Below are 16,931 nucleotides of genomic sequence, written 5' to 3' on the forward strand. Positions count from 1 at the left end.
TTGACTGGAGAGTACCGGCGCTTCTCAAGAGTGATGTAATACTTTTGACTGGAGAGTACTGGCACTTCTCAAGAGTGATGTAATACTTTTGACTGGAGAGTAACGGCGCTTCTCAAGAGTGATGTAATACTTTTGACTGGAGAGTACTGGCACTTCTCAAGAGTGATGTAATACTTTTGACTGGAGAGTACTGGCGCTTCTCAAGAGTGAAGTAATACTTCTGACTGGAGAGTACCAGCGCTTCTCAAGAGTAATGTAATACTTTTGACTGGAGAGTACCGGCACTTCTCAAGAGTGATGTAATACTTTTGACTGGAGAGTACCGGCACTTCTCAAGAGTGATGTAATACTTTTGACTGGAGAGTACCGGCGCTTCTCAAGAGTGATGTAATACTTTTGACTGGAGAGTAACAGCGCTTCTCAAGAGTGATGTAATACTTTTGACTGGAGAGTACCGGCACTTTTCAAGAGTGATGTAATACGTTTGACTGGAGAGTACCGGCACTTCTCAAGAGTGATGTAATACTTTTAACTGGAGAGTACCGGCACTTCTCAGAAACAAGCAGGTATTTTCGTACCGGGCACCTGCACTTCTATTTTTCCATTCCATGCACTGGCCAACACTAAGGGTATCAGTACTCCATGATGCGGAATTACTGCATAATCCGTTGGGGTGGCCGTTCATTTACTTGCTCAGCAGCAAAGGCATGGAATTCCCTGCCTCTGTCCCTTAGACAAAATGATAATCTGATGTCATTTAGGAGAGACTTAAAAACTTACCTGTTCTCAAAGGCGTACTAACTCTGCCCTGCAGTCGAACACAGTAATCAGTCATCAGCGCTGCGAGGCCTCCGGGCAGTTATGCGCTATATAAATGGAATTTTTCATTTCATTCATTTCATTTTTATTTCAAATTACCTACAAAAGCAATTGTAGTGGAAACAGTTGTTTCTGCCCAAATCAGTGGTAAGCGGCCACTCAGGATGAGGATCTGGCAAACTTCCATCATCTGCATTTTTTTTGTTTCATCACAGAGAACATCTTTACCCTGATTCATAGAAAAAAAACATCATGGTGGCCAGCAAAGATAACATTTTCAGAAGAGGCTTTGAAGGGTTGAGTTTATTGAAGTCTAGCTCAGACTTTATTTCTCAAGATACTTTCACTTTAGCGGGTAGACTGCCTGCTATATCCCTCGCCCGGGGTCCTGTAAAGCAAATCATTTTGGATTCCCTGTTGAATCTAGCTAAAGTCTGCAGTGAAGTGTTACTCCATTGCTGTGATAAGATTGAAATGATGTGTAAAAAGCAATCAAAGTTGAACATGGTAGTTCACCTGAATATGCCTAAAAAGAATGGGCGAATAGTCACGTCTATAACTCTGGGGGACATTTTTACAAGGGGATAGCTCCACCCGTATGTCACTGTTAGTGACACCATTCTCCTTATTTACAAAGCGGCGCTAAGTCATGTAACATGGCTTAACGCCGTCCTGTAAATAAGGCTCCTTTTCACGCTTCACTTAGCGTGAAAGGGCTGTGCAATGGGTGTTGCAGTGGGCGTTCCACCCCAACACCAATAGCTTTTGACACTGCCCCAGATTTACATGGATGCGGCAGCACCAAAAACTATGGCCAGGTAAAACCTGGTTTTAGCATGGCGATATGAGGAGAAATCATTAATTTCTCCTCGTATTTTGCTCTTTCTATGTGTGCTGCAATCTGCAGCAAACATAGAAACAGCAAATCGCCTTTCAAGATTGTTTATGTGCAGGGAGGTGTACCTTCCTGCACATAAACAATTGTCCCTGCACCGCAGGCACCTTTGTAACATGACGCAAGGGTGCCAGTGCCGGCGATAGGCAGCTTTTTTGGTGGCAGCATTAGGGGGTAATGCAGGGGTGCGCCATAGTTTTGTAAATACAGTGCATCCCTGTATTTAAAAAATGTCAGAGTGCGGCGTTACCAATTTTCACGTAACACCACTCTCCGACATTTTATTGTAAATATTCCCCTGGGTGTTTCAGAAAGTAGCAGAAATTCCATAAGGGAAATGTTCATTTGTGTAAACTGCTTCTGGTTGTATGTAACAGTGAACCTTCATTAGAGTGTCGGTAAAACTGGACATAAAGGTGTAATATAAATCTTGGGTGAAAAGAGATAGCAGAGATTTTTACAGAAATACAGAGCATTGATTTTTTTTTGCTTTGACATGAATTACATCTTTGACTTGAACTTTGAATTTAAGGTATCAACATATCAAACACAAGCATCTTGATGGATTGAACAGAAAGTTACAAAATCCGATACTGAATTTTTGTTTCCTCAAATCCTACATTGATTAGATTTGCCAAATTGCACCAGATGATTTAGAATGTATTTGGATCATCCATTTTGAAATCTCAGCAGCCAATAACAAGTGAGAGGCTATCCCTACATCTAATTGTTTTGGGAAATGTCTAAATCAACCATACCTATAAGTAATTGTGGACCGGGCACACTGCATAACATCCACCATCCGACACTCTCCCAAAATCCTGAGGTCTACATTTGGGACAAGGAAGGGGTCATAGTTCTTATTTTGAGGGTCAAATAATGATGTAGATTCAACGATTGTAGATTATTTAGAATTTGCCCTTTACGGAGGGAAAGCAATTATCCGATGATTTCACTCATACTTTAAATTCAAAGGCACACAAGTTCACATTTCGACTGGTACCCTGCTAATTACATGTGTCTGTGGCATTTTTTGAACTGAGTGTCAGCAGATGGAGGACAGTTTCTTTGCCTTTCAACTACCCTGTATGTGGTTACTTGGAATATAAGTGTCCTATATTAAACTCGGTATATCTAGCCCTGTACATTAACTGGTAATCGAAGCGTGCTACTTTAACTGATGTCATTTTAATACTGTCTGCAGAGTAGCATTGAATTATAATATCTTCTGACTTACATTATTTGGTTATAACTATATTTACAATGACATGCAAATCACTTTACTGTTCCACTATAAGATTTTGATAAACAGCACTTTATTACTCAAATGCGCCTAGCACAGCAGAGGTCAGAAGGCAATTTCTGTTATTTTTACAGGTTTGCATTGTTTGGGTAATACGAAATTCACAATGATAAGGAAAGCACTTTATGAATATCCTAAATGTGATATTTCTTCGCATCATACTGTAGGATGAATGAAAATGTACCAACTTTGTATGTTATGTCAGTGGTTCTTAACCTTTTCAACTTCTGTGGATCCCCACCCAGCGGCGGCTGGTGACATTTGAAAGTGGTGAGGTGTAAAATGATTGTCGTATTGCACTATGGCGAGCGAGCCAGGACAACCTAAGGGGGATTCGGGGAGTTCTCCCCTGAGAACATTTTGAAAAAAGAGTGGACAAATGGTGCATTTTCAAGCAAAATTGAGGAAGCAGAAAGGTTAATAAAGCAATACGATTGAATTATTTATCATTTAATAAATTGCCAATTTGTATGAGCTATAGAGGACAATCTTTGCGTATGCTTATCTGGGGGAGGGGGCATATTGTGCCTGTGTGTGACTGCCCCATGTGTGATTTGTGTGACAGAGTCACTGGGAGGATTGCTTGCTAAGTGGCTAACGGCTACCATGTAAGCTAGTTTTTGGAATACTAGGCTGTTTATCTTGTTTTCAAATCTAGTGAAGTTTTGAGGACAAAGAGGCATTACCACCACCAACCACAACGGAACACAAACCTATTGAGTAATTAATTGCCACTCCTTACAGACCCCCACCAATCCACCACCCTCCCTCCTGCCCCCACCAGGTGTGGATGCAGTGCCCTTAGTGTGACATAGCTATGGACAAAGTGTAACCAACAGGACCATTGTGTATGGCTTATGGTCTGGGCATATGGGTCGGCCCTTGTGTATTGTTGGTTGAGGTGCGATCACAGGCATTGTTAGTGTGGTGTGCTCGCAGATAATGTCATGACAGTGTACCCACACAATGGAAGTGCAGTGCTCTCGCACACAGCACTAATTCAGTGTACTCATTAATAAAGCTAACGCCGTATTTTCACTGGCAATGCCTCTAGAATAAAACCAGTCTTGTTTACTCACAGATGATGTTCGTGCCCTGTTTTCACACACGATACTAGTGCTGTATGTTCACAGATAGCACTGGTGTGCTGGAGGTGCCGCCGGCGAGTGATCAGTAAGGAGAATGTTTGCTCATACAACCATGCGTAACTTCAGATTGCATTAATGTAAACAATAATAAACATTTTAATGCCAAAGATTTCAAAAGTAACACTTGACTTTACTGAAAGCACGCCACCAAGCCATATATATAGTTTATGTTGGATACAGTCGCCCACATGCACGGTTCGGAAACTGCCCAGATGCTATACGGATAGTGAGCAGCACAGCAATACCGCAGTGTACGGGGTTTACAAACAACCATGGTGAAGTGCGCAGTAACTAGACCCAGGCCACACACACGAACTAAGCTGCAGCTGAAGTCTGTTCCTTGACGAGAGGGGGCATAGGACTGGAGGGGACTGAGGGGCCGTAAATCACGCAATGAACTGTGAGCTCTCAGTGGATGAGCGCGGACCCTACCCGCCGGATACGGGTTGGAAACACCGACGTAACAAGAAAACAACAGAGCAGAATTCCCTCTCTCATAAACACCGGGAAGGGGGAACCAGAGGAAAGCCCACCTTTCGAGGCAGCTTTATAATTTCACTTTAGGCGTTAAGGCCTCGTTTCAAAGTAAAGGAAATCGCAAGGCTCTGAATTCGACAATATCCTCTGTGTCTCTGTTGCGCGGTTTCCCCTCGAAGCATGTCCCCATCTCCCTCTATCTCTTTAGGCCTGTCTAGTTTCACATACAATAAAGATAACCAGTTGCATGGCAGGGTGGGGGGTCGCACAGCTTCGGGGGGGAGAAGCAAGACAGTCATTTTTTACAATTTAATAAAACGTACCTTCACTCGGGTCACATGCCGCCGCCTCAGCTCCTGCTGCTCCTGGCCAGGTCCCACGTCAGGAAGCAGGCTTCCTCCCTTCCATCCCCAAGCCAATCGCAATGCTGCAATGGCAGCATTGTGATTGGTGTGCACAGCGCCCAGCCGGACACCTGAAGGGAGGCCATTTTCCCTATGTAGAGAGAAAATGCGAGAGTGCGCATGACTGGTTTGGTCGGCCCCAGAGGGCCAACTAAACAGCCAGGGCCCACAACAGTGGGCAAGCCACTCCCCCTGCCCTCGAGCAGGACTCTCCACCCTCCCGCCCCCAACCAGGCACTTCTGCTTTCTCGCAGTTCAAGAAGCAGAAACATAAAATGGTAGTTTTGCCATTTTATGTTTCTGCTTCTCGTACTGCTAGAAAGCAGTAGGGAAATGTCCCTCTTCCCCAATAGAGGATCCGCCCCTGCCCCCACCTAATCACTACTGGAATCCGAGGACTCCCAGTGAATCATTATTGGAACCCAGGGGTCTCCACTGAATTGTTACTGGAAGCTGGGGATGCCGGCCTAAGCATTTTTGATGATTACAATACACAAAAAATACAGAATTAAGCATTCACCATACATATACGCACATTATGAAATATGTAATTGTATTCACGAACAAGTATGTGAAAAAAATAAAATTATGGGACGGTTGGGGTGTTTGTAAATTCAAGTTAGGTCTTTCATGAGCCATACTATGTTCTGTTTGATGCACTTACACTTCTCCCACAAATCATTCTGAGGATACTAACTTCATTTTTATCCTGCGATTTCAAATTCCTTTTCATTAACTGAACGTTTTAAAGTTTTCAAATTTACATTTGCTGCTTTATTTATATAGACATTATTTATTTGTTAATATTCTAAATCTTCTAAGCAGTCGCGGTCCCCCTGAGTAGGCATCCCAGACCCCCCAGTGGCCCACGGACCACAGTTTAAGAACTTCTGTGTAACATTTTTGAGGATATCCTTTCACTGAGCAAGAGGTCATTATATTACATGCATTATGTCACATTATTAAAATATTGCTTCTAATACATCTAATACCACTATATTTTTAAGGTAAGTAAATGCGGATCTAAGAATAGCAAATATATAATTACTTTGTCAATGTAGGGATAAGCAATGTAGTTGAAGTGGTATTTTTTTAACATTATGGGCCTCTGTACTCTAACATAGAACCTTTTCTCTGTTACTTTTGGTTAAAATACACTGACTTGGGCTACAATGGTGTTATAAAATATATGTAATATATAAATATCAATGAGCATATGTATGCCTGTTGGAATATATAGCCATGTAACCTATTCAGGATTTTAGCCAATTTGGAATACAAGTCTGAATGTAATACTGACTATGTATTTGACATCTTGCTTGGACTTTTTCATTTGCAGAATGTGTGAATAGAAACATCCTGGTCAAGACTGATTTTTCCCGCTACTGTTACCTAATACATAATGGGTTTGGCTAAGAGACATAGGGCCTGATTACGACTTTGGATTTGTGGGAGAGGGCTGCCATGCCAACACCCGCTCCCACACCGTCAGAGTCGATCGCCACCGCCACCGACACCACCCGATACCCACTGCCGGAGCTGGCGGGTGGTGCGTGAGCCTTGAAACTGCAGCGCCGAGGGACCACTAAAGCTCGTTCCTGCACAGTATGGACTGTGCAGTCCATGCCGTGCAGGATCAGGGGTGCATGAACACAGAGGGGCACAGCATGTTCCCAGCTACATTCATCCCCATGCACAGGGGCACAAAGGGTCCCCTTAGGGCCCACTTACTATCCTGACTGCCACACTTTTCATGGCAGGCTCACCGCCATAAAACGTGTGGAGGTCTGGGAAGTCGTAATATGCTTGGCTGTGCCGCAGCAGCACCACCAGCATATTGCTGCCCCATGGTACCCCCGAGAGATGGCAGATCCCGAGCAGTCTGACCGCCAACGTTGTAATATAGCAGTCGGACCGCCGTTGCAGCGGTAGCCCATGGACTGCCAAACTCATAATTACTGCCATTGTACGTTTGCAAATGGATCTGAAAAGGTCACAGACTCATATAGATATTAGTTCATAATTCAAATAGTACAAGAGGAATTTGTAAATGCCCTTCCTTGGATACAGTTTTGTCAAAAACAAGGGGACCCACTAAATGGCTCGGGACCATGGGTATCAATTATTTTCAGAGAACAAAGGTCCTAAGCCTAGAACATTATTTCAACACAATGTCATATAGACCACAATCGGACACTATATGCACTTTTCTTATACCCAGCCGGGCAAAGAATTTATTAAGAAAGTAGAACAAATATTCAAAATATAAGTTACAATTAGACAACAAACATTTCCTTGGATACAGAGCACATACCGCCTGATTCATGAAAAACGGGATTTGCGATTCTGTAATAGCGAAAAAAAGCGAATCGCTATTGAGAAATCGCAAATCTGAATTCATGAAGATTAGCGATTAAAAAATGCGATTCGCACGCAGGCGCAAATTCCGGTTGCGATTACCGATAATCGCAGAAAAATCGCTATTTCGGGATACCCGCGCCGGGATTGCGAACTCGCAAATAGCGATATCGCTATTTGCGATATCGCTATTTGCGAGACCGCAAACTCGCGAGAACGGGTAAACGGGAAGTCGCATTTCGAGCCCAGTGATGACATCACAACCAGGAAGCAGCCAGTTCCCACCCCCATTCACCACAGTGAGGCAGACCTCGAGGGAGCAAGTGGGAGAGCTGCTGCAATTCTGGTGATCTGCACTCATCTACTACATTGCTGCCATGTCAGAGGAACCTGTTCCTGGCCCCAGCAACACCTCAGGGCGGAAAAGGAAGCTCAAATTTTCTGAGCAGGAGCTCGAACATTTGATTGAAGGGGTGGTGGCCAACCACGACACGACAAACTCTTCGGTAAAGACTCCAGGAGGGTCCCGGAGCAAGAAAAACGGAGGATCTGGCAGGGGATTGCCTCCACTGTCAACTCCGTGGGAGTGGCCGATAGGTCACTAGAGGAGTTGAAGAAACGATGGTACGACCTCCGAGGTCGTGCCAAAGAGAAGGTGGCGGAGCGCCTTGGAGAGTCGACGGGCACTGGAGGTGGCGGACCTACAGTCCCTCCCAACACACCCATGGAGGACCAGGTGGAAAACACCCTTGAGAGGGAGGCGTGTATAGGCTTCACACATCTCAACTCATCCCGCACCACCCAAGACACCCAAGGTAAGTGGCATGCGACTGCGACCCTGTCCCCTATGAATGTCCATGACCAAATAGGCTCCCCTAATGTCCCATAGGCATGCCATTGTTGCACATCAGGGAATGCCCTGAAGCATTGTGGGAGATGTAGTGTGGCCACAATGTAGTAGTACCACAATGCAGCCAGACAGGTTCCAAAGTACGCAAAGCCACAGCCATTCAGGGAATGTCACCCAGCATGCATGTAGCAACTGCACGTCTGCCAGATACATGCAACTAATGATCGTCCACTTACCCTCACAGGTGGCGGCGAAAGCAGCGACAGTGAAAGGCTGCAAATTGATGAGGAGGTCCAGGAGGAGGAGGTGCCACCACCAACCCAGGCACCAGCCCCTGCCGCTGCAACAACAGCAGCCAGGTCCACCAGCAGTGTTCCCCCTGCGACTGGTGCACCACCTACAGCCGCAGCCAGGCCAGCTACTATTGTGCCCCCTGCAACTGCCGCACCACCTAGAGCCGCTGCCAGGCCAGCTACTATTGTGCCCCCTGCAACTGCCGCACCACCTAGAGCCGCTGCCAGGCCAGCGACTATTGAGCCCCCTGCATCTGGCGCACCACCAACGCCTGCTGTGACACCACCAGCAGCTGTTGCTACAACATCTGGGCCCGCGACAGTTGCGACACAGCGGCCAGCCACATTGTCAGGCCAGCAGAGCAGGCGTGACAGGTCTCGCCAGCACACCACTCCAGCAAGCAGGAGGGGCAATGGACAGGGGCTGGCGCGTTTGAGCGGCGAAAGACGCATGTTCAGAATACATCAGCGCCAGGCACGACATTCAGCTCCAGCTCCACAAGATTGGGCGCAATGTGGCCGGAGTCGCTGACCGCATGGACCGCATGACGGCGGCCATGGCAGGTATGGGGGAGCGCATGGACAACATGACTGCAGCCATGGCAGGTGTGGGTGAGAGAATGGCCCGCATGACTGCAGCCATGGAGGCCAACACTGCTGCGATGACCACACAGCGCAGTGCAGCACGCCGCCGCCACCATCAGCTCATGAGCCGGCTGGCCTCCTACAGCAGGTCGAATTATGTTGCTGCCAATGCAACTTCACAGTTGTCGCGGCGGTCACTGGCACAGCAGCACCAACTTGTCCAGTGCTGTGAGGACATGACCAGGGTCCTGGAGCACCTGAGCACGGCGGTTACGGCACTACACCCTCCTCCTATACCTTCCACTGTTGGGGGTGATGATGTTAGTGAGGGGGCATCCACCATCAGCAGCCACTCTGCCTCACAAATCCCGCCACTCAGCCGCAGCACCAGGCCCACGCCAGGTCCAGAAGCCCCGGAAGAGGATGCGCCTCAGAGGCGCTTGGGCGGAACGCGCAGGAGGCGCACTTGAGTACATTAGACAATAACAGGCACAGGCTGACTTTAAGCCTGCCCTGTCCTTTGACACTGCAGTAGTCTGTAATACTGTTAGTGGAAGATAGTTGAACTGGTACCTTTTTTGTGATTCAAACAAATACATTTATTTTGCTACACACATTAGCGTTGTGTCATTATTACATTTTGCATGCATTATTGATTTGTGGGGTGATGGAAGAGGGTGCACTAGAAACTGTTCACTGTGATGTGGTTGCGACGTCTGTGGCCTTCAGCTGGGTTCTCCCCGCGTGCATGGCGCGCATGTGCAGGTGGCCGGTTGTCCCCTTCAGATTCACTGCCAGAGATGTCGACAGGTATCCGGTGCTTGGTTGCTATGTTATGTAGTATTACGCAGACAGCCACAATGCGGCAGCACACTGCAGGACTGTAATACATGGCCCCACCTGTCTTGTGCAGTATGGGGAACCTGCTCTTGAGCAGGCCAAATGTCCTTTCTATGCAATTCCTTGTCCGTATGTGTGCAATATTGTAGCGCCGTTGCTGGGGTGTAGCAGGGTTGAGGTATGGGGTCAGGAGGTATTCACGGAGGGCGTAGCCACTGTCACCTGAATGAGAGGAGCAGATGGTGATTGCCTGTGCTGCGCTGTTACATCTTAGCAATGTGACATTGTCGACAAAGTGTACTTACCAAGTAGGTGTCCTTCCCCAAACTCTCCCCTGACCAGTCGTGTGTGGAGGCCGCTGTGCCGGAATATGAAGGAGTCATGGCTACTCCCTGGGTACTGTGCGACAATGTCAGTGATGTATGTCTTAGCATTGCAGACCATCTGGATGTTGAGGGAGTGGTAGGACTTTCTATTGCGGAACATATACTCCATGGCAGCTGGTGGGCAGATGGCGACGTGGGTACAGTCTATGCATCCGAGCACATGTGGAAAATGGGCTACATTGTAGAATTGTAGCTTGGTCATGTCCAATTCCTGTTGGCTGGTGGGGAATTTGATGTGACTGTGTAGCTGGGTGAGCATGGCGTCAGCAAAAGTGTGGAGGCAGCGTGACATGGTGGGCTGGGATATCCCCCCAGCAGCCGCTACTATCCCCTGGAAACTCCCGGAGGCCAGGAGGTGCAGGCTACACAATACCTGCACATGTGTAGGCACCGCATTGGTACGGCTTGTTGGGTGCTGCATCAGGGGGTCAAGGTCCTGTATTAGCTGCATTATCATTTCCCCATTCAGCCTGTATTTTGCATATATCTGCTCTCTGGTTTGGCCCAGCAAGGTGACCGGCTGGCGGAAAATCCTGTCCTGGATCCTGCGTCTCCTCCGTGCTAATCGCTGTAGCCTTCGACGCCTCACCACCATGTACATTCCTGGCATTGTGGGACTCCTTATGCTGCTGCTGCTGATTGTCCTTATGTGTGATTGGTCAGGCCTGAACCTGTTGGTCATAGGCCAACGGTTTTTTTAATGTAATTTTTGCATGGCTTTTATGGTTACCACCCGCTTTGAGTTGTCCTTAATTTGCGCGGCGCTAAATGCGATTTTTGGGTTTTTCCGCTATTAGCGATTTTTCTTGAATTCCGATTGCGATTGTATAGCGAATTCGCAATTTATTTCGCAGAATCCGTGGTTTATCGCATTTTCCGATTCGCTAATGCTCTCCTGCCGGGATTCTGCGAATATAAAAGCGAATGCGCTATTATGTGTTTGCGAGTTCGCTGTTTTGATGTTGAATGCCGATTACGGAAATTGCGCCCGCAATTGCATTTTCGCAGCGATTGCGGGCGCAATTTTACTTCATGAATCAGGCTGATAGAGTCTATCTTGCTGCTGTAATGTGGTCGCTGTACTCCCTCACCCTTTATGTTTCCGTAACAGTGCTCCAAGAGGTAGGCTGGATCAGTTGGGTGTTTTGATCCCTGTGCTTGTCCTGCTGCTGCTCCCTTGCATTCCTAGTGGTCTTATATGAGGCTGTGTTCTTTGTTTTTAGTATGTGGAGATCATGAGCACCAAGCAGTGTGAGCTTGACCAGTTTGTGGCAGATGGATACAAGGCGGCGCTCACGGAAGAACGCCGACGCTACTCCTTCCTGGTGGACCGGCAGTGCGCAGTCTCAAAACATTTCAGTGGGTACCACAGCAAGGTAAGCTGGGCTCATGCGCCAGGTGCTCAACCCGTCTTATGGTACCCTTTTTGGGATAGTGTTCTGTAGGACCAAAGTGAAACTGTGCATCACCGGAGCACGCCTCAAACAGACACAGCAAAGAAAGTCTTATGTGAATGAAAGGGTCCCCATGCTTTCCCGGGAGTTTTACTGCAAGAGTAATATTGCCTAGATAAACTGCTGCATCACTACGGTAAGGAAGGATGTAGCCAGATAAATAAAACACGCCTCGTTTTCAATCTTACATAAAATAGTACTGAGCAAGCGAGGGATGCTAGTGAGTCCGATATTATTTCAGTAGGTTGCCATCTTTCTTTTCTTCCCTCTTTCTATTCATTTCTGTCCTCATCCACCCATTATTCCTCCATCTGCAGGACTTTGCTTTGCATTACACAGATTTGTCCAGTAACACCCCCGCTCATTGCACTGAAGTTGAGGGGGGGGGGTTGATGGCAGCCCTAAAAGTAAGACCCAATTAAGCCCATGAAAATGGGAGCAGATCATTTGTCTGCATGCACGGTGCGTGTTTGTGGCCCACGCACTTGAGACTGGCAGCTAACCACTGCTGGAATCTCCTTCTCACAGACATTCTGAAATGAAAAGGGCTGAGTTCTGCCCCCTGCACACTCCAGCAGTTCACTAACGAATGCACAATCCTGGCTGACAACTGTGAACTGACTCCCAGGAGCAGTGACACCAGGTACCTAGGATCCGGTCGAGCACTCTTGCCACCTACGCTTGCCAGCCACCCTGGAATTGCAGAGTGCCAGGGTCAGCCCCTTAACCACCCATGACGACCTGTTTCTCAAACCCTGATGCCCCACCTATTTAGGGGTGTGAGCCATGTGCATTCCTCTAACTCCATACTTGCCCACTCTGCCAATTTAGACAGCTTCCTTCTGCTTTTAAGGCAGTGCTGCTGCCTGCAGTTTCAGGCTTCCCACCCTGCTGCTTTTTATAGGCCCACTCTATTCATATGCAGTGAATTACCAAGTAGTGCTTACTGCCTTTCCCATGCTGCCAAAAAAGACTGCATTCAGCAACCCTTGCAGCCAATGAGAGCCCCTGAGAGCGGGGCTTGCCTTCTGGCACTACCCCCTTGCTCCAGTGAGAGCCCTGTTTCATTTTTTTATTTACATTTCTTTATTCACATGTTTTAAAAGGTGACGAACAGGGTTAACACATATGCAGCCAGGAATTAAGTTAAGAGCAGAAGACATATGGGCGAGGCTATAACATTGTGAGGCCTGTGTCATGCTGCTCAGTGGGGGTGGGACCATGCTTGTGAAGCGCCTTCCAAAGAGACCTGCCAGAGTAGGCATCTCTTAGCTATCCAGGGTGTGGTGGTGTGTGTAGAAGGCACTTTCTAAACCAACAATGCACCTACTTACTTACTGGTGCTTTCATGTGCCCGATGCAGCGCGCCTGTGTGCAGAAAGGGCTCTGTGAACTGACAGGGCTGTTAACATCGAAGCATCCCATGCCTTTCCAGCATAGTAGTAGCCCCCGTTAAAAATCAACAGTTCTGTTTATACCGAGGAAAGCAGGGTTGAACTGCCGTCAGAGCTGGACTGACAGAACGGAGTTATGGTTTGCTGGGCCGGTTGTTACTGTTCATATACCTGATATTACCACAAGCATTGCCTGCTGTACGCACAAATGCATGCAGTCTTCCACACCTTATAATAAAAGACTTACACAGCGTGTTTTTACATGTTTAAAACTGCACGACTTACAGAGTGGGACATTTTTCTAGCTACCTGATTGGCAAATGGGGGATACTTTTATTTTGGTGCCCAGTCTTATGTTGTTTCCCGGTTTGACCCTGTAGGAGAGATAGAAAGACCTCACTGCACCAACGTCTCTTCAGAATCCATGATGTGGTGCAGTAGACAAAGTTTAACTTCCGTTCTTTAACAAGGATGCTTGCTCTGAAGTCAGTCGGATTGGTCACAAAATAAAGATGCAGGCTACGCTCCGGGAAACTGAGATTACTGACAAACGGAAGTGACGTCTGGTGTTTCTGTGCCCTCCGATGTAGATCTTAACTTGGGTTAAGACAAGCCAAGTGCATTTTGTTTAAAAACGTTCATAAATTTACAAATCTAATGCAGTAAAAGTCAGGAAGCTAGAGTGCCAGGATACTAGAGAATTTGATGGAGTTGAAGAGGGTGTCAAGATTGTGCAGGAAAGCAAAATAATGCAGATAGAGTGGGAAGGGGGATGAGCTGCTGAGCCAATGCAACAGCCTTTAAGAAGACAGTAAAACTGGGGAAACAAGCATTGGCAAATTCAAACGATCTGGCATTGACCACATTTTGGGTTTGTCAGTGCAGGTATTGTAATGGGTTTTGCAGAACTTTATTGTTGGGGGAGATGCTGAGCCCTAATAAATCTAAAAGAAAAACATTAGCTAAAAGTAAAACAGTTTTTTGGTCTCAAAAAGCACATATTGCCATAATAGCCCCTGTCACATAAGCGATCTTTAGGTAAAGCCACACCGAGAAAGTGCCTTAGGGGTGAAAGAGAGGATACAATCTTGACTATTATAAGAAGAACAAGCAGTTACTGTATAGATAGGCGAGAAGGAGCAGCTACAGAAAAATAGCGATCAAAAGAGCTTCAGGTGCAGTGGCACTGGAGCATAGACGTCAGAGAAGTGAAATTCATATCAAATATTGTTGTTTTTATACTTCCCGTTTGAGGGCTGGGATCTAGTTTCTATGCTTTCACTATGGACACACTGCTGAGCAAAAATATCTTCTTGTGATTGCAAGTGAATGTGAAAGGGAGCCGCACATATGTTTTTTTCCTTGCAGTCCCCTGAGCAGAGATGGGTCTGAGACCACAGCTGCACAAAGCAGAGTAGACAGTCGCTTGTCTAGCGACAGCTGCAATAGCACACAGGTCCACCTGTCACTAACAGCACACAGGCCCGCCTGTTACTAACAGCACACAGGCCCGCCTGTTACTAACAGTACACAGGCCCACCTGTCACTAACAGCACACAGGCCCACCTGTCACTAACAGCACACAGGCACACTTGTCACTAACAGCACACAGGCACACCTTCCACTCACAGCACACAGGCCCACCTGTCAATAACAGCACACAGGCCCACCTGTCACTAACAGCACACAGGCCCACCTGTCACTAACAGCACACAGGCCCACCTGTCACTAACAGCACACAGGCCCACCTGTCACTAACAGCACACAGGCCCCCCTTCCACTCACAGCACACAGGCCCACCTGCCACTAACAGCACAGAGACCCACCTGCCACTAACAGCACACAGACCCACCTGTTACTAACGGCACACAGGCCCACCTGTCACTAACAGCACTGAGGCCCACCTGCCACTAACGGCACACAGGCCCACCTGCCACTAACGGCACACAGGCCCACCTGTCAATAATAGCACACAGGCCCACCTGCCTCTAACAGCACACAGGCCCACCTGCCACTAATGGCACACCGGCCCACCTGTCACTAACAGCACACAGGCCCACCTATCACTAACATCACACAGGCCCACCTATCACTAACATCACACAGGCCCACCTGTCACTAACATCACACAGGCCCACCTATCACTAACAGCACACAGGCCCAGCTGTCACTAACAGCACACTGGCACACCTGTTATAATGGCAACCAAGGCCCACCTGTCACTAACAGCACTGAGGCTCACCTTCCACTAACAGCACACAGGTTCACTTGCCACTAACAGCACACAGGCCCACCTGCCGCTAACAGCACTCAGGCCCACCTGCAATAACAGCACACAGGCCCACCTGCCGCTAACAGCACTCAGGCCCACCTGCAATAACAGCACACAGGCTCACCTGCCACTAACAGCACACAGGCCCAGCTGCCACTAACAGCACATGGGCCCACCTGTTACTAACAGCACACAGGCCCACCTGCCACTAACAGCACAGAGGCCCACCTGTCACTAACAGCACATGGGCCCACCTGCCACTAACAGCACAGAGGCCCACCTGCCACTAACAGCACACAGGCCCACCTGCCACTAACAGCCCACAGGCCCACCTGTCACTAACAGCACATGGGCCCACCTGCCACTAACAGCACAGAGGCCCACCTGCCACTAACAGCACACAGGCCCACCTGCCACTAACAGCCCACAGGCCCACCTGTCACTAACAGCACAGAGGCCCACCTGCCACTAACAGCACAGAGGCCCACCTGCCACTAACAGCACACAGGCCCACCTGTCACTAACATACATGGGCCCACCTGCCACTAACAGCACACAGGCCCACCTGCCACTAACAGCAGAGGCCCACCTGCCACTAACAGCACACAGGCCCACCTGCCACTAACAGCAGAGGCCCACCTGCCACTAACAGCACACAGGCCCACCTGCCACTAACAGCAGAGGCACACCTGTCACTAACAGCACACAGGCCCACCTGCCACTAACAGCAGAGGCCCGCCTTCACTAACAGCACACAGGCCCACCTGCCACTAACAGCACACAGGCCCACCTTCCACTCACAGCACACAAGCCCACCTGTCAATAACAGCACACAGGCCCGCCTGTTACTAACAGCACACAGGCCCACCTGTCACTAACAGCACACAGGCACACCTGTCACTAACAGCACACAGGCCCACCTGTCACTAACAGCACACAGGCCCACCTGTCACTAACAGCACACAGGCACACCTGTCACTAACAGCACACAGGCACACCTGTCACTAACAGCACACAGGCCCACCTGCCACTAACAGCAGAAGCCCGCCTTCACTAACAGCACACAGGCCCACCTGCCACTAACAGCAGAGCCACAGCTCTGCTGAGCTATTGCTAGATAGGCGCACACCTGCCTGATTCTCTTTCTATCCCTCCGTCTGATCTGCTTGCCTGAGGAACCAGGGAATAGAGCAATTGAGAAAGTAGAACTTCCGCAGGATGAATTACGGCCGCAGACTGATGCCTGCACAAAGCTCCAAGAGGCCATATCTATCATTGACAAATGCTGCGCTACACAAATACCCAGTAGCATAGCATACCATGTTATTCTGTGATACCAAGTCACGATTACCAATTGACTAGACTGACTGTGATAAGTTAATAGTACACGTTGTTATCGCAGCTGTTACACCATTGCAATGTTTGCATGAATTTTATTTCAATCTTCCCTGTA

At 48.0% G+C, this 16,931-nt stretch overlaps 1 protein-coding gene across 2 annotated transcripts in view; it reads left to right on the top strand.

Moving 5' to 3' along the window:
* LOC147701721 (BAR/IMD domain-containing adapter protein 2-like) overlaps positions 1–16,931 on the top strand; it is a 389,617-nt gene that overhangs the window by 248,863 nt on the left and 123,823 nt on the right. For both annotated transcript variants that reach the window (XM_086930340.1, XM_086930341.1), the window contains exon 7: positions 11,582–11,734. In XM_086930340.1, coding sequence (XP_086786466.1) covers positions 11,582–11,734 — 153 coding nt within the window. The remainder of the gene's footprint in view (positions 1–11,581; positions 11,735–16,931) is intronic.

The sequence above is a fragment of the Lissotriton vulgaris genome, chromosome 7 (genome assembly GCF_964263255.1).
Source record: "Lissotriton vulgaris chromosome 7, aLisVul1.2, whole genome shotgun sequence".
NCBI lineage: Eukaryota > Metazoa > Chordata > Amphibia > Caudata > Salamandridae > Lissotriton > Lissotriton vulgaris.